The sequence below is a fragment of the Barbus barbus genome (genome assembly GCF_936440315.1).
Source record: "Barbus barbus genome assembly, chromosome: 15".
NCBI classification, from domain to species: Eukaryota; Metazoa; Chordata; class Actinopteri; order Cypriniformes; family Cyprinidae; genus Barbus; species Barbus barbus.
In genome coordinates, this window is record NC_136743.1 from 30382533 (window position 1) to 30404190 (window position 21658).

The 21658-nt window shown below is 37.0% G+C and overlaps 1 protein-coding gene across 2 annotated transcripts in view; it reads left to right on the forward strand.

Moving 5' to 3' along the window:
* The window catches only part of adgrl2b.1 (adhesion G protein-coupled receptor L2b, tandem duplicate 1), a gene marked incomplete at its 5' end in the record, with an annotated part of 94550 nt that overhangs the window by 22066 nt on the left and 50826 nt on the right, over positions 1-21658 (forward strand). For both annotated transcript variants that reach the window (XM_079434785.1, XM_079434786.1), the window contains one exon: positions 4426-5226. In XM_079434785.1, the coding sequence (XP_079290911.1) occupies positions 4426-5226 (801 nt within the window). The remainder of the gene's footprint in view (positions 1-4425; positions 5227-21658) is intronic.

Consider the following 21658-nt stretch of genomic DNA (forward strand, 5'->3'; position numbering starts at 1 on the left):
TTTATCCTGAAATCATAGCTCTGTTCCAAGACATAGTGAGCTGCTCTTCTTAGGAAGCATCCTAAATGAAAACACATCTTAAGTGATTTCAGACTGCAACTCTATCAACAGTCACAATTCATGTTACCACGTTGCCAAGAAAATCAAACAATAAGTGCAAAAATACAAAACACAAACCCAATATTACATTTATTTACTGTGTAATACAGACTAATACATTTATTTATATATATGTGACCCTGGACCATGAAACCAGTCTTAAGTCGCTGGGGTATATTTGTAGCAATAGCCTAAAATACATTGTTTGGCTCAAAATTATAGATTTTTCTTTTATGCCAAAAATCATTAGGACATTAAGTAAAGATCATGTTCCATGAAGATATTTTGTAAATGTACTGTAAATATATCAAAACTTAATTTTTTGATTAAAATGCATTGCTAAGAACTTCATTTGGACAACTTTAAAGGCAATTTTAGATTTTTTTGCACCCTCAGATTCCAAATAGTTGCATTTCAGTCAAATATCGTCCCGTCCTAACAAACCATACATCAATGGAAAGCTTATTTATTCAGATTTAAGATTATCTATTAATCTCAATTTTGAAAAATTTACATTTAAGACTGGTTTTGTGGTCCAGGCAGATTACATATATTTGTGTATATATATTGTAAATGCATACATAATATATACATTTAAAATGAATATAAATAATCAGTTCAGTGCATTCTGGGATTGCCTTATCCATGAGAGAAACGTGCAATGCTGCCCTAGATTTAGACAGTCATTTGGCATGTTTTGAGTGCAACAATGAAGCCTTAAAATACTCTCTCTATACAATAAGCAGCTCATTAGGATTTGGAACAGAGCCACTGTCTGTTTCAGGCCGTTGGCCGTTGTTTCTCCATCAGTGATTAAACGGAAAAGTGTTTACTCTGTGTTTAATATCTTCAGCTCAGCTTTTGGATTTCTGATGCTGTGTCCAGTTTTGCAGCTGATGGCCGTTGTGTCCTTGAGGAATAACATATTCTGTTATCTATATTCATCTATTCTACAGATGCTTTGTTTCTTGTGTTTGTCTCTCTATTGAAAGCCTCTAGTTTTTCAGATGGATGTTGGAGGGCCGTGTTCTGTTTGGGGTGACCAAACATTTTGGCTCTGATTGTTTCAGAGACACTGTCTTTTGGAAGTCAAATATTTCTTTCTCTCTGTATTTTTTTTTAGTAATTACATTAACTTTTTCAGTAACACTTTAAGTTAGGAACCAATACTCACTATTAACTAGTTGCTTATTAGCATATATATTACTAGCATATTGGCTGTTTATTAGTACTTATAAAGCACATATTAATGCCTTATTCTGCATGAGCATATTCTAGATCCCTTAACCCGACCCTATACCTAAACTTAACAACTACCTTACAAACTATTAATAAGCAGTTTTAATTAAGAGTTTGAGGCAAAAGGCATAGTTAATAGTAAGTTAATAATGAGAATTGTTCTCCAAACTAAAGTGTGACAATTTTTCAACTTTATGGTGGAAAATACTTTCATTCAACAAGGATGCATTAAACTGACAGTAAAGGCATTTATGATGTTAAATGCTATTTTGGAATTTCTCAAAGTATCCTGTGATAAAAATGTATCAGTTTCCACAAAAATATTCGTCAGCACAACTGTTTTCAACATTGATTATAATCAGAAATGTTTCTTGAGCAGTAAATCAGTATATTAGAATGATTTCTTAAGGATTGTGTGACACTGAAGACTGGCTGAAAATTCAGCTTTGATCACAGGAATAAATTACATTTTAACATTCACATAGAAAAGTTATTTTAAAATGTAATATTACTGTTTTACTGCATTTTTGATCAAAAGCATGCAGCCTTGGTGAGACCTCTTTCAAAAACATAAAATCTTACATACCCCAAACTTTATTTCTCTTTACTTGGCTTTTTGTTTTAATGATAACTTTAAAAACCAAGCAGAAGCCTGCTTGCAAGTAAGGTTGTTTCTTTGGCAGCGGATTGAATAGATGGCCACTGCTGCACTAATCCTTCTCCCTTTTCCTCCTTTCTCCCTTAATTCATATTCATGATCCAAGATTGTTCCTACGCCCCTTTCTTCATTCCTGCTTTTCAGCATTTGTCACTTTTTTTGAAATTCATATTATATTAATGCGAGATCATGAACATTTAAATATGTTAATTAATACATTAACTGATCCCACTTTATATTAGGTGGCCTTAACTACTATGTACTTGCATCAAAACGTAAGTACAATGTACTTATTGTGGCGATATTGTATTGCAAAACACTTTTGCTGCTATTGAGGAGGGATACGGGTAAGGTTAGGGACACGTTTGGTGGTATGGGTCGGTTTAAGGGTGGGTTAAGGTGTAAGGGATGGGTCAAAAGTGTAATTATAAATGTAATTACAGAAATTAATTACATATAGGTATTTAAAAAAATATTAATACAATGTAAAAACGTGCACAATAAGTGCATTGTACCAAATGATTAATTTAAATGTAAGTACACAGTAGTTAAGGCCACCTAATATAAAGTGGGAGCCATTAACTTGCCTGTACATGTTTGTTTTTGTGACAATATATTCTTTACGATAGTGTTGTTCAACTGCAATCTTATCTAATCTTAGAGAATAATGGAATATTAGTCAATTAATGGTTAAAAGAAAAGATTGTATGCTTGTGTCCTTTTTAAATGCCTTTTAATATCTGTCTGCCTCGTTTTTCTTTCTCCTGCTCTCTAACCGCTAACTTCTCTCTTTGTTGCTAGGTGTCCACTGAAAGCAACATGATTAATTAAACCTTATTCTCAGTAACACAGGTGTTGTTCCTAAGCGTTTTACTTTGAACATTATTTTCTCTGCATATGCTGTAAATGTTCCTATTGGATGGTCTCTTCTTTGACGTAAACATATTGGCCTGTATATGTAAATGTAAGGTTTTTTTTGGGGGGGGCTCTTCTAATCTTTTCTCTCCCTTGACGCTCTTTCCATTCTCTTGTTTTTCCACGGCTCAAAATAGAAGTGGAGCAAAAAGGTAAATGACTGCTCTGGCTCTCAGTCCTCAGCTCCTTGTTTTGTGTTGTATGGTTTTGAACCCTTCCCACTTCTCCCCCCGCCACACCATCGCCTACATGATATCAAGATGGACAAGATCTAGCGAACCCAAGCCCAGAAAACGTTGGGTTGGAGGTTAAAATGTCAAAAATCAACCTCTTTTTGTACACTTTACACACCGATATTAAACAGAAATCTTCTATGGTCTGTATTGTATATTATCGTCCGTTTTCCAAGGTCATGTGTGTAATTTTCACGATGAAATACTTTCTAATTTCCCAGTTTAATGTGCAGAGTCAATTATAAGTAAGCTGTCTTTCAATTGATCCCCTGCAAAGTGCAAACACTGTGGGGCTAACAACAAATTACTTCTAAGTGTCTAGTCCAACCCAACTTTGACTCAGTCAATGGTGAGACTAAAGTGGGACCTTTTTGTTTTTAAGACCGGGAAAACCAGTTTTGAAAACTTGTTTGTAAAATTTTTTAATGGCATTCTATTCAGTGCCACGAGTAGCACAACAATCGCACGCTTTATGTTAAAGTAAGATAAGCACTTTGACACAGTTGGTTCATGTACAATGAACTTTGGCTGAATTTTATTTGGCTGTTTCCTTCAATGATATTGATGGGAGAGAGAGGCCGACTGTCTGTAGCCATCTGCATGTGATATGCTGTTCACCACAGACATTGCATTTCCAACTGGTTCAACACCAACCAAAGACGGGCGCGTTTGGCAAAGGCCTCGCTCTCGTATTCGTTCCTCAGCGAAGACTCTTCCCTTTGGCTCTCATCCTATCTGTCCTGAACAGCATTGTCATCCTGTTCCCTCGACCTCCGTGTCCTTTCCTCCCGCCTCTCATGTGTTGTTGGTTCTTTCCTCAGACATAATCCATGTATGTGTGTTTACTTTCAAAGGTATGGCTTTTGCGACCAATCCGACAAACCCTCCCCATACTGTTGACGTAAAAAAAACGTGAACGTAGATTTTCCAAAATGAATGTTATCTGTCCATTAGCGTTGCTTCTCTCATCTTTTTTCATTTACAGGACTTTTTTGCCGCCCTCTTTTTCCCTCTCAGTTAAACTTGTTTGAGAACAATCTCAGGGAGCAAGGCCACCTCAAAACAGAGTCTCACTTAACCTCTCATTTTCTTTCGACTATGCACGCAACACCAGTTATCACACTTCCAAAATGAAAATGTGGTTCATTAGCTTCTGAAATCCATGTTTTACTTACACATACCCAAAGAAACAGACCTAAAGTATGTATATAAGGTCTTGGAGTGCATTGTAGGTTATTCCTGGTTTGTTTTCTAACTCTAGTTCTTGACCTTTCTTCACAGTTTTTATTTGCCCTGGGACTCTGAAAACAGTAGGAGACCCAGCCTTTGTCTTTGAGGCGGAACAGCAATCTGGAGCTTGGTGCAAAGACCCCCTGCAGGCGGGGGACAAGATCTACTTCATGCCATGGACTCCGTACCGCACCGACACGCTCATAGAGTACGCCTCACTGGACGATTTGCGAAGCGGTCGACAGACTACTACCTACAAACTTCCACACCGCGTTGACGGAACCGGATTTGTGGCCTACGACGGGGCCATCTTCTTCAACAAGGAACGCACACGAAATATCGTCAAGTTTGATTTGCGGACTCGGATAAAGAGTGGGGAGGCCATAGTCGCTAATGCCAACTACCACGACACCTCACCGTATCGCTGGGGTGGAAAAACGGACATTGACTTGGCGGTTGACGAACGGGGACTGTGGGTTATCTACGCTACTGAACAGAATAACGGACGTATCGTTCTCAGCCAACTCAATCCTTATACTCTGCGCTTTGAGGCCACTTGGGAGACCGTCTACGACAAACGCTCAGCCTCCAATGCCTTCATGGTGTGCGGTATTCTTCACGTGGTCCGTTCCACCTATGAGGAGAATGAAAGCGAAGCCAGTAAGAGCCAAATTGACTACGTGTATAACTCCAAACTGGGGCAAGGGGAGTATGTCAATATCCTCTTCCCTAACCAGTATCAGTACATCGCAGCTGTGGATTACAACCCGAGGGATAACCAGCTATACGTGTGGAATAATTTTTACATTCTGCGATACAATCTGGAGTTTGGGCCACCCGATCCAGATGAAGGTAAGACTCATTATGGTCTTTGTGGAGTCTGATTTGTCAGCTGAGCGTAGGCTGTTATGGATGATTTAGTTTTAATTTTGAGTTCTGTAGAGAGTCCTCTAAACCAAAATAGCTGAAGTGTATGGGATTATTGTTTTGTGTGATTGTCGCAGTGACTGCTTCTGAAGGCATATTATGGCGGAAAGCTCTCATTCGCTCGACTCAAGTGGCTGATGAGTCTTTGCAGTCCTGTTCCCCTTTATTTTTTTCCGTAACCCTGTAAATCTCACCCGTAAACGCAGACCGGGATCTGCAGGGGGACCTTCACAATTGTCATGTTTCACAAAATCATCTGAGAAGCCTAGAAGAAAATGATCTAAATTATCTTGTTTTAATTGGTATCAGATTAATTACCTAAAGAATGGGATTTCCAATAAATTTAGACAATCTCAATATCATTGTGTGATGAAGGAAAATGCATAGCATGTGCATGAAAAAATGCATTTATCATTGGCTGCAATAAGGCTCAAGGAATGACAGCACTACCAAGCATAGACCTCTAATTGCCCAATAAACCTAGCTTTGACCCCACTTAAGAAAATCTATAGTCTCAGCTAGTTGTCTTTGCTTTCTCCAGAAATGTGTTAAAACAATAGTCATTGCATGAACAAATGCATGTATCATTGCCTCACAACAAGGCTCGAGAAATGACTTGCCAGAAGAGAAAAGATCAGTCACCAAGAGCCATTAATTGCGATTGTGAGCCATTAGACAACATTCTTCTGTTTAGCAAGAAGAATAATTGAACATAAACCCAATGTTGTTGTTTTTGTGCCAGTACCCTGTGCATATACTGTATATATAAAATATATATACAGTATATTTTATGTGCAAAAAGGCATGCACGTGTCAAAAATTATTGTATGCAAAGAAGGGCAATGTGACACTTTGTTTCTAAAATATGTACCTAGTCATCAATATTTTCCCCTCATCCCTCATAGGCTGAAAATCTGGTGCAAAAGCTATGCGCCGTTGAGCATGTGAGCAGTGAAAGCTCTGAGCACACAGAGTATGTATGAGGAGAGAAAGCCAGAGAGATCTTGCACATTTTCTGCAGTCACAGAGATCTCAGAATTGTGTTCAGATGTGGACATCAGCATATTTTTTGAAGAACATTTCTATTAGAATTTAATGCTTAAAACGGAGTTCCCATGTATGTAAAATACTTTTGTGTGCTCAAAATATTCCCTCGGGACACAAACATAACTCCATAAAAACTATTGTAAGTGGTGGCACTGGTGCCTGCTGTGCTTTAGCAGCTATACCCCTTTTGACTAGGTCTGACTGTTTCCATTTCTGTCTGCTGTCCTCAGCTGTGTGCATGCAAAGGTCGAGCTTTGAAATTCCAAGATCCTCTTTTCCCCCTTCAAGCCACAATTAAGTCGACACACCAAATTTTAACTGGCCCACCATGCATGACAGGGAATGCATGTGTTCGGCCTATTTTCACTCTGGCAGTCGCATGTAAATGTAATTAACATCTGAATTATCATAATTGCCGTTAGTGGGTGATCAGGGCAGTGCAGACAATTTGGGATGGTTTTGAATTGCCATTGAGAAGCCAGTGGTTTTGTTTGTTTTTGCCATACTTCAATTTACTAAGTTAAGTCTGCAGTATTGATTTAAATTTTGAGATATTGGGTCGAATTTCACAGGAAATTCCAGGCTTGCTTCATTCATTCTTGCATGTTTACATCATGTCTGTAAACACTTGTCCAGCTGCTATATCCCGTTTGTAGATGTAGAGTTGGTTGTACCTTGTTGCTACATTAATAGTGTTGTGTAGAATTTGAACTAGTTAGTGAGCTGGCATTTAACATGGTTATACACAGCAACCTGCGATGACCTCTGGGAAATCACCCTTGGTCAAAACAAAGAGACTTTGTGGAGGGTCTGAGAGTGACAGAGAACATGACAATACAAAATCTGAACCACAGACTCCTATATGATACTTGCAGTAAATGCCAATATTGATACCCATGTTTACTTTTTTCCCCCAATAATCCACAATTTCTTTTAGAAAGCTTTAGAAAGTTGATCTAAAAATAATAATAATACTAATTTTACTAATCTTAATTTACTAAATGTAAATCAGATTAATTAATAAAGTTAGATTGTAGTTTAAATAAAAATTTGAATGTGAAAAACAGATTTTGAATAAATCAGGTGAAGGATTCAATGTCTCACCCATTAAGATAGTGACTCACCTTGACTTTAATTGCTTTTTTATTTTATGATGATCCCTGAGGTCCTTCTAATGTTAATTTATGCCACCGCAGAGCTGCATTAAAGAGCTTCTGTAAATGCACCTAAATGCCCCTTCAGATGCTGTTTCTGTGCCGCCTCTGCAGTGCAAAGAGGGCTTTTGTTGATGCTGATTTTATTTCATTGGTAGCAGCACTATAGTGTTTTATTATTCTAATTGATTTAAATTAAATGTGAAAATGTTACATATGACGGATACTTTTAATAAGGTTATAAAAAGCCATTATAAAGGTAAAAAAATGCCCCTGGAAATCAATTTAAAGGGACAAAAATGGTCCCTTAATGAGAATGTTAATTTCCGTCACTACTGTGGTTATAAAACCAGAGCTTAAACTAGGACATCTGCTGTGTTAATGAAAGTATAATTAGACATTCCTGTTCACAGTAGCATAGCTTTACATCAGAGAGCTTGGGCTGAAATACACAAAGCACTTGTTTGTTGCCATTTAACCTCAGGTAATTTAATGTTAAATATATAATATTTCTTCTCTAACTGCTCAATATTAATCTGTTATATTTCAGTTCTCAATGTTGATTGCAATAAAATATTTTTCTTAAAGAAAATGTAAATAGTGTCTCTTTAGCGGGAATGAAATCTCTAAGCCTGATCTTTGAGCGGAGAGATAAAATGAGTTGCATGCATTAATATTCACAGGGAACGCAGTGAAGCCCCACAGCAATACCTGCCCGCAAAGCATCCGTAGAATTTACACCATCCGAAACTGATGACGCGAGATGCGTCAAGGGGAGCCATTAAATCTCATTACCAGACTTTATGAGCTGCGTATTAAGCCTCAACTGTGAGTTGTACTCTGGGTAATTACATGTTCCAGTTTTTAAAAGAGTACCAGGGTCACCGTTGTGCTCTTTAACTGCTGTAACAACACCCTGAAATGCTACTGCGAGTCGAGGAACAGAGAGTGTTAAATCCTTCGTAATAATCCTCCTTTACAATTCTCATAATTCCATGAGGGCACAGACCGATATGAAACACGTCTGATTTCTAAGGGAATCAGTGTGAAATGAGAAGCGTGCTATGAAAAAGTGGTTCGAACCACAATAGAGGACTAAGCTTTCCCAATGTGTCAAACCTGGCAATATATACAACAAGATTTCTGTTTATATTCCATTTCTAGCTAGAAGTCATCTCCTGTCATTTCACACAAATTTGTTTGCTAATGAAATCTGAATGCGTCTGAAAGGTCTGTTCAAATCAAGACTGACAAAACTATATTGGGCTAAATGAAGAACAAATGGACCTTAGTGTGTCTAATTTGACATTCTCTTTGTCTTCACTAAATCTGTTATTCCAGTCTATTTTTTTATTTTGAGGAACGAGTGAAGAGCACCATTGCAAAAATGTCTAGATTGTCCAAACAAATTTTTGGAGCCAGATGCACTTTTTAATGAGAGAATATTAATACAAAGCAAAGTAGTAATGCATGAAACACAAATATGGATATACCGTATGAAAGTTTGCCTACTGACAAATCAAAAAAATCAAAAAAGACCATCAAAAAATATTTGAGTTTTTGTTCATATATCAGAGCAGTTGGTGAACGTATTGATGACTTGTACTCCACAGTAGAGTTTGGATGGGTTCATTACATCCATTAGTACATTATTCCAATTCCTGTCCTGCCTTCCACAGCTTTGACATTTTATCTACAAAATCCAGCAGGTAGAAGGCAATGAGGATTTTCTGCTCTCGTAAGGTTCTGTCCCGATCTTATGTCATAGGTTAAAGGTTCATGTTGCACTCTCTATTGTACGAGCAGGAATTTTGTGCTTCCTTCAACCTGATGCATATTCGTTCCACTCTGGTGTGCCATTTAGCTACCTCATTTTTCACTTCACGTTTGGTGTGACAGGCCTTAAAGGGATACTCCACCCAAACATGTATGTAACTCCACCCAGATGTATGTGACTTTCTTTCTTCTGTGGAACACAAATGGAGATTCTCCATATAATGTCAGTATATGGATCCCTGAAAGTTAAAGTTTCAAAAACCACATAAAAAGAAATGACGTAATCCATATGACCCCATTAGCTGGTTTAAGCTGGAAGGAGCTGGTTTTATCTGGTCTCCCTGCCTGGCCAGCTAAAGAAGTGGTCAAAACCCCTTTAAAACCAGCCAGCTATGACCAGCTAAATCCAGACAACAAGGTTAGCAGGGCACTTGATGAATAAATGTCTTCTGAAGCCAAATAATTGGTGTGTTTGAGAAAAATATGAATATGTTTTTAAACTATAAACCATCGCTTTCAAGTTTAACAGGTCACACATTTAATTTTTGTTGATGTTTTTCATAAGACATTGATTCATCAATTGGGGACGTATGGATTACCATCATTTCCATTGCATTTTTTTTCCATTAAACTCCATTTCTATTCCACAGAAGAAAGGAAAGTCATCTGGGATGGCATGAAGATGAGACAATGTTCATTTTTGGGTGGAGTATCTCTTTAATGGACATTTACGGGATTCTCAAACTTGGAAGTCGTCGTAGTTGCATAAACGTCTATAATGGTGAACTGGAGACTATTTTTTCTGCATTCCCATTTTCTCCAACAGAAAAATTCCGTGATAGTGTTTTCCATGAAGGATTGATTACGGCTGTCTGATGAGAGAAAGATGTCAAATTTGCCATCACTCCCTCAGCTGTTGTGTTATAAGCACACTTGCAGAAGTGTTAACTGTATTTTCATACCAGCGTAGTATATTGCAAAGTATAGTCTTGGAAGTATACATAATTTTATTTTAAATATGAAAATGTAAACCAAACTTTTCTAGATTGAACTGTTGAAATGCAACATCACAGTTGTTAAACCATGTTTTTTTTTTCCCTCGTTGAATGATATGTTAGTCAATGCAGATGTCAAATGAGTTGTGAGTATCAATTCACATTAACTGTAAGCACAGAACGAAAGAGTCTCATGACTCATCAGTGAAGCATTATATTCAGAAATGAGAGCAAGTCAAAACGAACCAAATGCATTTTTAAACTCTCATTGATGGCTCTTTCTAATCGTATCATATCCTGACACTTTAACTTCTCATTTTGACAATTTAAAGCCATTTTAAGTGATGCACACGGACCATTTTGTCTTTAAAATGTAAAAATCCAGAATCCGATGAGGCAATAATTGCTAGGAATTTTCAGATTTAAAGAGGAAGAAATGTAATGTCCCTCAGAACATAAATTGATCTGAGTGTAAAATATGTAATATGAATAGTTCCTATAGGCACAAAGAGCCTATAGCTACCACTGAAATGACACTTGTTTTTTTCATTTTGTTTTAATACATAAAGTCATAAAATATAGCTTAATTTAAGCCAGTTTTGGTGCATATCAGCTTAATAAGAAATGTGGTTTTGAAGGCCACTGTCCTGTGGGAATATCTCACAAGGGTGCCTCTGTGTGTTTTGAGTTCCAGCATAACACATTTTGAGTTGAATCGAAGCATTCGCAGCAAACAGAACTGAGAACAGCGAGCAAGAAAAAAGGGAGTATTGTTCTGTTTTTTCCCCCCTCCGCCTCCTCACTGTTTGCCTGTTTTTCATTCTCCTGCTTCACATTCGCAGTGTATTCCTAGAGGCAGTGTCAGTCCCGAAGTTAATAAGCCACATTTCCACTCTCTTTGGTCTTTAGCACACATACATCAGCGTTTCTAAATGGAGTCTCTGACTTGGGCACCAATCTGTCTGGTTTTTATGTGCCTGCGGCTATTCACAGGGACTCACCAGTCAACCTGTTAATGCTGTCGTTTAGCAATGGAGCGTTTGACACCTGTTAGTCTGTGGTGATAAGTGGAAATGTAATGCCTGTGTGGGGTCTAAAGCTTTAAATCTTTGAAGAGATTCTACAAAACAGGTGTTTCCCTTGATGAACCATCTCATAAATCAGACTGAAGCGCCTGGAACGGTTTGCGGCACGAGCATCACAGATCACAACAGCAAATTTTCATCACCCCTAAGCAGGCATTAATTAAAAATCAAAGACGGTGTGCATAGTACATACTATCTTTAATCTCCTGTTGTGGAAGCCATTGGTAACTGTGGCAAGGAACAAAAAAACTGCATTTGATGTTGGATAATGGAGAATAAAAACACCAGGAGGCCAGTCCTCCTCTGGCAGCAGTGTTGGGGAAGTTACTTTTAAAAGTAATGCATTACAATATTGTGTTACTCCCTAAAATAGTAACTAATTACATTACTTTGTTACTTTTTATGGAAAGTAATGTGTTATGTTTACTTTTGTGTTACTTTTTCTCATCTGGGCTGGGCTTGTTTGTTTGTTTGTTTGTTTTCAAAATAAATTAAAAAAATCTATTTTTTGGCCATTGTAAAAGCCCTTGCACACCAAAAGTGAAATGAATAAGCCTCAGGCTGGAGGAAATGTAAATTCACATCTGTACTGTAGAGGGTGCAGCTCAAACAAACCTTTCTGCTGTGCTGCCAAAAATTTAAAATGAATGTAAGTTACTTTACACGTTACTTGAAAAAAGCAATCTGATTGTGTAAATTGTAATGTTGGGGCACTGTCTGGCAGTACAGTCCAAATGTAATGTCAGCAATTAAGTGGATACATTACAGCATTTATTGAACTGTAAAATTAGAGTGTAAGTGGTTTTGAGGTCCATTTAAGATTGAATGATAAAGTGCAGGTAGATCCGGAAGCAGTAGCAGTTTATCTCTACAGTATGTGGTCTATTATCAACGGCTGAAGAGATGCAGATGTTAATCTACTGAATGCTTCCCATTGGTTGCTTGGCACAGGTTGCAATTTGTAGACGCTGGACAGCGACATCAATCTGGACTGGATCTGGCAGGCTTTAGATCCCTTAAGTAGGATGAGACTAGTACTTCAAATTGTGCTTTGCTATTGGTTTAGTCAGTTAGACAGACATTAATGAAGTTTAATTGTTGGTCTTTAAGCATCGCTATTGCAATCGCGCTCACTTGAAGCAACTTGTGTGACTTATAATAAACTGCATATTTAATAGGGCTGCCCCAACTAAAGATTTTTCTAGTCAACTAATAGTCATTAATTTAAGCCATTAGTCAACTATTCACATGTTTATATTCATTAAATTACTTAAATACATTCTGGGGGGTAGTATGTAGTATGTATTTAATTACTTAATGGCGTCATACGATGCTATTTTAAAGATCTTTATTTTGTGTATTTGGTGAATATGTTGACATGCTTTAATGTTCAAAAAACACATTATTTTTCAAATACTATACATTATTGTAGTTCATCTATGCTCCGTCTCTCTCAAATGCGTCGTTTTCTACAAACCCCCTCCTTCCGACAAGCGCAGTCTGCTCTGATTGGCCAACTGACCCAGTGCATTGTGATTGGCCGAACACCACAAGCACGCATCGGAGATTAAATGCCCCTTACCATAATCGCGAGCTTCAGCTTTCAAAGTAAATATAAAGACAGTTAATAATGTCGTTAGTTTTACCATCAGTTCAAGCCTGAGAGGGGAACAGAGTTACAGACAGTGATGAAGCTCGTATGTATTTGGACACAAGCCGCAGTAGCACACGCGCGCACATACACACACACACACACACACGACGCATTACCCTACACTGTGCAAAACTCTGCATTTGAACAGTCAATAGCAAATATTAAACTAAACATACAGTCGCTGATTCAGAAGCGCCAGATTGTCATGGCAAAGTCGGAATTGACCCTTTTTCTTGTTTTTAGAAATAGTCTTTGTTCACAGCCAGCCTTGTAATCTCCTAGGTTCACGAAACTGTCGTCCATAAAATGCGTTGCACAAATTCGAACATTAGGGTTGTGCTGTTCTGTTGTAAACAAGTCTTAACCAATGATTCCTAATTGCGTCTACTTTCAGAAGGCCAAATAAAGTGCTTTTGCTGTTGCATAGAAACACACAGCGTCTCCCTGACACGGCTGCATCAACACTACTGCGGTTACTGAAACCACATCTTCTTTCTGTGCGTGAACATTTGGAGCGGCATTACGCAAATGTTTCAACATCGTGGTGTAGACATGTGAGGGCATGTTTGAATGAGGCGTTTTAGCTCGGTCTGGATCAGCCTTCTCTTTTAGATAGAATAAATCCTTTTGTGGGAGACTATGAGCTTTGTAAGATCTTATACATGCACAAACAGCTACATAACACACTAAAGAAAAGGAAAACAAGAAATTGCATCATATGACTCCTTTAAATACATATGAAATACAAGGGGGGCATTTCATATATAGCCCATTCAAGTTTAAATCACCAAGTTTAAATCACCAAGTTTAACCGGCTAATAAAATTTTAGCCAACTAAGCCTCTTCACTTTGACTAACATTTAGTTGAATATTAAGGGGGGAGCCCTACATATTTCATAGAACTTTGGAAAAGATTGGACACATCCTTATGAATTATTAATTTTTTAGCATCTGTGATTGTCAGTGGTTCTAAAATGAACTTTCCAGATGGACTAAAACTCTATACTCTTGTGCGAAGTGTCTTTTCCCTCAGATGACCTGATAGAGTTCTCATCCGTCTCAATCACATATTAATGCTAGAGATGTCAGGGAAGTTGACTTTCAGTCAACAATGGAAACCGATATTCAGTCATTTAATCAATAGTGGAGCTGAAACTCCACAGATAAACTCTCCCTTGAGGGTTCTTAGGAGCTGTATGGACTAGAAAATGCCAGGCTAAGAGACATTTGAAGAAACTATTGATTGTAAGTGTACAGTAAATGTGTCTGAAATGGGGGAAAAAAAAAGTATATTCAAACCACGTTTTTCATATTGGCCCAAAGCTGGGATCATTTAGACCAATATGCATGTTGATGCAACACAAAATCACCAATAGTAGAATCACTTCTGCATGCTTATTTATTTAACTTGGTGGTTGTTGGTCTTTTTGTTCTGTTTTGATGGAATTCTATTTTTTTAGACCTTGAGATCTTGCAAGTACCAAAGAATTGGCACTTTGGTCCTCCCCAGACAGCAAAAACACACGCTGATCCTAAATTACTGTTCTGACACCACCAGCATGTAATAAACCCACCTCCAAATGGCAACCAGCAGAAAACTCCAGCTTGAGGAAACTTTGGACAAAGACTACATTTGCATTTGGCAACCTGATAGAAAGGATCTGACACTTGTTAGCCAGTCTTTTTTTCTTCAGGTTTTATTCAGTGAAGCATCCAGAGCAGTAATAAGCACAAGTCGGCGTCAATTATGTGACAGATTTGTTTAGCAATCTCACCACTTTTCCTCTTGAAATCCCAATTTCTCAGCAGACCATTCAGGATTGCTCTTCTCTCTGGAGTTATGTTATTCTTAATCGTTGTGAACTGTTGAGTGCTCTCGTCTTTGATAGGCTATACGTCCTTGCGTTCTGATTTCTCCGCTGAGGGTGATTTCAGTGACACCGACTGAAATGACAGCTAATTGAGGCTACTTTTCCTGAAAGCACTGATGGACAATACTCTGATTCCTCCTCCTGCCAGGCGGTGAAATTGCCTGGCATAATAAAAAGAAAATTGTAGAGGTATGAGCCAGGAGATGTCAAAATAAAGCAACGAGGCAGGCTCAGCCATTGACAAGCAGTTTACCTCTGTATTTATTTTCTCTCACTCGTTCGCTCTCTTTGTTTTCCACTTCGCCAAAGAAGAACATTTAAGTGGACACAACGTGAGTGCAGTTGCTACAAGGCTGCTGAGAGGTTAAGAATTGAATGGTGTTTCACAAAGAAAGCATGCTTTCGATGGCATTTGCTTTATCTTACCTCTATATGATGCTTAGTAGTATTTATAAACGCAGCACTGCTTTGTGTACAGTGGTAAACGCTGTATTTCTGCTTTTCCATAAGTGCCACCTACTGTCAGAGAGTGAATTTGCACTTTCATTCAGCCCATCTGTCGGTTTTGTTATAAATTATGTGTAACTAATCATTCAAATGAAACGTAAGGTACATTTTGTTTTTCATCAAAACTTGTATTATTTGAATGGCTGTGTAAACCATAGTTTTTATTTAGATTTTACAGTTTAGGATGCTACGATGGACATTAGTGGTTCACCGATATATTGCCAAGGCCGATATATCGGCCGATATTTGCCTTTTTTTTTTATTATCTACGTAGGCCAATAGTTTTTTTTTTTTTTTTAAGTTTGGCTGATATACCAGAAGTGGGACTTTTATTTTGATGGAATTGAGAATATTGAAACACTATGAGAACTGTTTGGGAAAATATTCCACCCCTGCTTAAAATTTCCAAACATGTAGATTCTTACTGAAATGACTGGAATTCACAGAACAACATAATGTCATGGCGTAAAAATGGAAGGATTCAAGCTGCGGGAACAATAAGTATTTATTTAGAAACACAGGTCAGGATAACAACAGTCAGAGAAAGCATGTACAGCGTCCCTGGCTTGGCAACGCAGGGATGCAAGGGCGGCCAAGTGTCCGGTGGTGAGGTCCAGGAAACGACTGGAGTCAGGAGACGAAGGATCCAAAACAGGAGCGTGTAGAATTCAGTGACCATGCCCGGCATACACATCCAAGGATCTGACAACACAGGACAGCGTGAGAGCATCTTAAATAGTGCCGATAATGACTCGCAGCTGGAGCGAATCAGCCTCAATCAGCCACACCCACACACACACACACACACACACACACACACACACAAACAGAGCGAGGATGACACCATGAGCCCGTAACCGTGACACATAAACATTTTTTTGAGATGTTAACAGTTATATACAAGTTAAAAACAATAACTGAACTCACATTTATTAAGGCGAAAGTAGTTACATTTCCATTTTATAAAGCAAAGTTGAACCAATGTCACAAAATTTGAGGTAAATGCGTAAAACTTGAATTGTGACTGTCTGGAGAGTATGTTTCCATGTAGTTACATTCTAAGCATTTCATTATTCAGGTTAGGCACTCGAAGTCACGTGTTGGGTATGAGAATTTCAAAGTCAAAATAAAACCTAATAAAATAAAATCATATGAAGTGCCATTTCAGCTCTGTTCAATCACCTCTGATGTTTCTGAATTGTTGTCTATCAGAGATGCGGGTTGTAAGTGTGTGTTTCTTCAGTTTAGGAACACAAAAGAGTGGTCACAGCTGGAGTTTGGGACTGAAATGTGAGAATATGAATGGTTAAGAAATGTAACAAACAAGTTAATTCACAGTGAATAAGTGAGCATGACTGGCTGAGATTTAGACTTTAATTGCTACTAACCCCATCACCACATTTACACTAAATTTAGTTCACCTACTAAGTAAAAAAACGCAACACTAAGTACTGCAGCACTTGGGCAATGGTAAAAAAACTAAACATTTTTGGAGTATGAACTAACCAAAGATTAGGTTAGGACGTCTCCAACATCCCAAAAAAAAAGCACCAAATTAGGAAACCATTGCAAACTGAACCGCTTCCATACCACAAGGGTTGGCTGAAAAATCAGTCACAGATGCATACTTTGAAAATCCACCAGAAATAGTATACTGTCTGAGTACCTTTGACATAGTTTTCACTCTACTGTGCTTTATTTCAAATCTAGGGTGCTTTTTAGGAACAATATTTATTCACATTTAGCCTATATTTTTTCAGTGTGAACTTCTTAGTGAATTGAAAAATGTGTGATTGTGAGTGAACTGTCAACAAATTAAGACATTAATTAACAGTGAACCTGTTTAATTATGCTGTGTCCGCTACTTCAGAGATGACAAATATTGTCTCATTCAACCATATGCAGAACACACTTTCCTGTTGTTTTAGCAGTTTTCAGAGTCCTCTTCCTTTTTTGGGTGTTGTTGCACACTGGGCAAGAGATATCTGGATCATAATCAGCTGATTTTTTTAAACGGAGAAACAAAACCAGAATTTTTCCAGATTGGTGGTTTGGAAGCTCGTCCAGTGTTTGTGTAACTGTTGGCTTATAAGTAGCGTTGTATCAGTAACAGTGAGATTTATCAATGCTCAATAACAATTTTGATCCCAAAAGTAAAAAAAGTCTATCAGTAGGATGTTTTGTGTATCAAAGACTATATTTAAAATGGGAAAAACTATGCATTTGTAGGGAAGCAGATAAAGTGGAATGTAATTCAGTAATTTTGTTTTTAATCCCTGATTTCCGGCATACATGATGAATAAAATCTGTTATAGCAGATTTAAAAACAGTTCAATGCAAAATGTGTAACTCGGGCAACAACTCCAAAAAGAAAATGAGAAATATTTGAATCAAGGCATGTGTGAATGTATACGATTTTCACAACAACATTTTTCCATGGTCAAAAGAATACACCAGCAGCATAGAAAACGCTCTTAGTCAATATAAAATGAGTTATTTGCTGTAGGTTTTTTTAAATAGAATCATTTAACACTGATATAGATCGATGGACAGATGCTGTCTTGCCTTATTATTTATGAAGAAGAAATGAAGCGTGACTTTGAAATGTCAACCAGAAACGAGGTCTATGAAATATCTGACCTTCTTAGATTAAGAACGTTAATAGCAACAGCTAATCGTTATTTAACACTAACATTCGTGTCGTGTATAGTTTGAAGGCATTTTTAATTTTGCTGTTCGATATGTTTTACTTGTCTTTTTGCACTGCCTTGTTTTCAGAGTTGTCTGAACCATCAAATTTATGCATTATGCATAGAACGATATTGAAATTTGTAACATTCATCATGTTTACAGTGAAGAGTAAAAAAAAAAATGCATTTGTTAACTACAAATTGTTAACATAGTGCATCAGGCTGTTTTTACACAGACTTTTCGTCAGTCTATGATACAGTAAAGGTCACTGCACACTGAGTCTGAATGTTTTGCTCGTTAAAAAAATAAATACGACCTCATGTTGTGTCAATCACGTTTAAAATCACGTGCCTCCGAAACTTTCGTCCGTCATAAAAAATTTGCATTAGGTTCGATTTTCTGCGTTTTTGCATCCGTAACAAGCATTTTGATAGGAAAGGATGACGAAAAGTACGAAAAAATGCATACGACAATTTGGACTCCGTGTGCAAGGAGCTTAAGAACGACTGATCTCAGGTTGATTTATAAGGGTGCATAAACCTTCACCGAGACGGCTGCTCAATACCATTGATTTAACTTCACTATTACAATCACAGTATTTCTGTGAGCATTGGGATCCTTCCTTCAAATTCTAGTTTGGTGCAAGGGTTCACACCAGACTTTCATAAGCACAAAATCTTCCTCAAAGCCAGTTTTGTGTACATATTTCCTGAACAATCTCCCCGCCGTATCGTCTTATTACTGTAATGCAGTGATTCTCTTGGGTTTCATTTCATAAAGTTGCATTATATTCCCACCGAGAAAGAAGATGAAATGTGTGAAAGCCAATGCAGGACAGCGTTGTCCCTCTCAGTTGACACATAATCTGGTCCCACATCCATATTTACTGCTGTAGTCTTCAGAAGAAGTTTTAGTTTTGTGAATCAAATGTGTATTTAAATGTGCTTTTGTAATATTTTTTTTAAATTGTTAATGTGACTCTGTTTCAGAAATATTCATGGTCTGATCAGTTACCATGCATGAGGGGTATTTGTAATGCTATAAAATTCCTGCTCGTAATTTTAGAAACACTCCAGTAATGAAAACAGTTGGGATTCTACGTCTGTAATGTATCGTTTAATGCATTTTATGATATAGAAAACAGAGATTGGAATATATTTTCTTTCTCTCTTTTTTTTTTTCTCCAGTATGGTACACAATAATCATTGAAGTATCTGATAAATGCAAGTAATCTAAGAGTAATCAGACTACTTTACCTAATGTGTGTAATTCAGATTGTTACTAACTACAGTTCGTGTCATGCAATTTGTAATCAGTACCGGACTACAATCTGCCCAGCACTGCTGACGGGTGACTGCTTTTAAATGCTCACTTGCATATGTGCGTCTGTTCTCTGATGAACACCCACAGTGTGTGACTTTATGCAACTGCGTGTTACTGGGAAAAATGCTTTTGCATTTCTCAGTGTTTGTATAGTGCAAAATGATTGTAAACAGTCAGTTATGATTTAAGGGACTGTAAACAGATGGGACAAAATTACTGATGTGTCAAAATAGATCATTAGTGCATTAGTGTAGTAAATGGAGCCTATTAGACTTGCTGCTGTCTATAATGTCATCAATAATAATCAAACAGCAATAAAGATGAGAGAAAAAATGCTCTTGTCTGGAAAACTTTAGTAGCTTTATTAAAGAAATCCTCTACAGTTAGATTCTCAAAGCACTCGTGTTTATTTGTTCTTCTTTATTACGGACTATTTACTTGTATGCTTTGAAGCTATATAGTAAGTTGAAAATGAAGCTGGTTTTAGCTGGTTATTCATTTAGCTCAAACAGTAAAGCAGATCATGGGTTTGATTCCCAGCGAAAGCCAGAACTGAGTAAACGTGTACCTTAGATTTAATTTGCTTTGGATAAATGTAAATGTAAAAGCACTGATCAATAGCATTGTTTTTAATCAAATTTTTTTATTTTTTTATAAAGAACAGAATAGTTTTAACTGCATTTGTCTGCCTTTTACAGATTTTTAAGGGTAAATTAGATAAAAAAAAATAAAGTGCCTTGTATATTGAGTAGTAAACAAGCATTAAAATAGTTTTAAATCTGTTTTTTTTTTAAACTAGAGTTACAATATAATTTTATTTTACTGATGGATAAAATGGAGCATGGCAGTCTGTCAAAGTGGCAAATAATGGTTATGGCGTAACCTGTAAGTGTTGTACATTTTGTCAGGTTTTTAATCATTTTGTTGCAAGTTAATTTGCATGGAAGGTGCTGGGCACAGAGAGTAGTTTGTGCTACATTCATTATCAAGCGCTTTGATTGTGAACATTTGCCATCTTGTTCGATTTTAATCTGTCAGTAAATATTGTAACTTGTACTCTTTGTGTTGTGACATGCACATCATTCCAGAGCTTTGGTGGCAAGAGCTCTTTTAGTTTGATCAAGCGTCGTGTTTCAGGTTGTTGGTTTTGTACTTCGGCATGCGTTTTTTTTTTTTTTTTTGTGCTGTGGGAGTGTTGCTAAAGTTTAAAAACACAATAGACCAGATCCAACCTTATTTATTTTATCTGTCAAAATGATGGAAAGTGCTTTGAATCATCTATTATTGTTCTTAAAATTTAGTACAAAACACACTTTAGCCTCTGTCCTCAGCTTTCTAAAATCTACTCATAATGAAGCGTTAAAGCTTTTGAATGTTTGATATAACACACACACACACACACACACAGCTGAAACCTTGGTCATAGAGGCCCATGATTAATTTTGTTATTGTGATTACATTACAATGCTGCAAACAATTCAGCTTCCTTCATTAGCATTCATCATAGATCACCGTACAGAACGAGCACTGAATCTACTCAATATTACAACATGCTGCATTTTATTTCTCGTGAAGGGGAATGAAGCCCTAAAGCACATTCTTTTAACATGTTAACAGACATGTATTGCTTGCATATTGTTGAGAACAATGTCACAAATTCCTTTGAATTCTAAGTCAAGTGATTTGTTTTTGCTACACTTGTCAGAAGTTGGAAACATTATGAATTTTAAAAGCATTTAATGAAGTGTCTTCTGTTCACCAAGGCTCCATTTAATTTGATCAAAAATTTTAAATATTATTATAATTTGAAATAATTGTTTTCTATGTGAATATTTTGTAAAATGTAATTCATTCCTGTGATCAAAGCTGAATTTTCAGCATCATTACTCCAGTCTTCAGTGTCACATGATCTTCAGAAATGGTTTTGTCACTTTTTATCAATTTAATGCATATTTGCTGAATTAAATCATTATTTTATATTAAGAGCATGCACATACACACATTTAATTGGTGGTATATCGTGGTTTCTGCATAAATATTGTGCAGCACAACTGTTTTAAACATTGATAATAAACAGAAATGTTTCTTGAGCAGCAAATCAGCATATCATAATGATTTCTGAAGGATCATGTGACACTGAAGACTGGAGTAATGATGCTGGAAATTCAGCTTTGATCACAGGAATAAATTACATTTTACAAAATATTCACATAGAAAACAGTTATTTTAAATTGTAATGATATTTCACATTGTT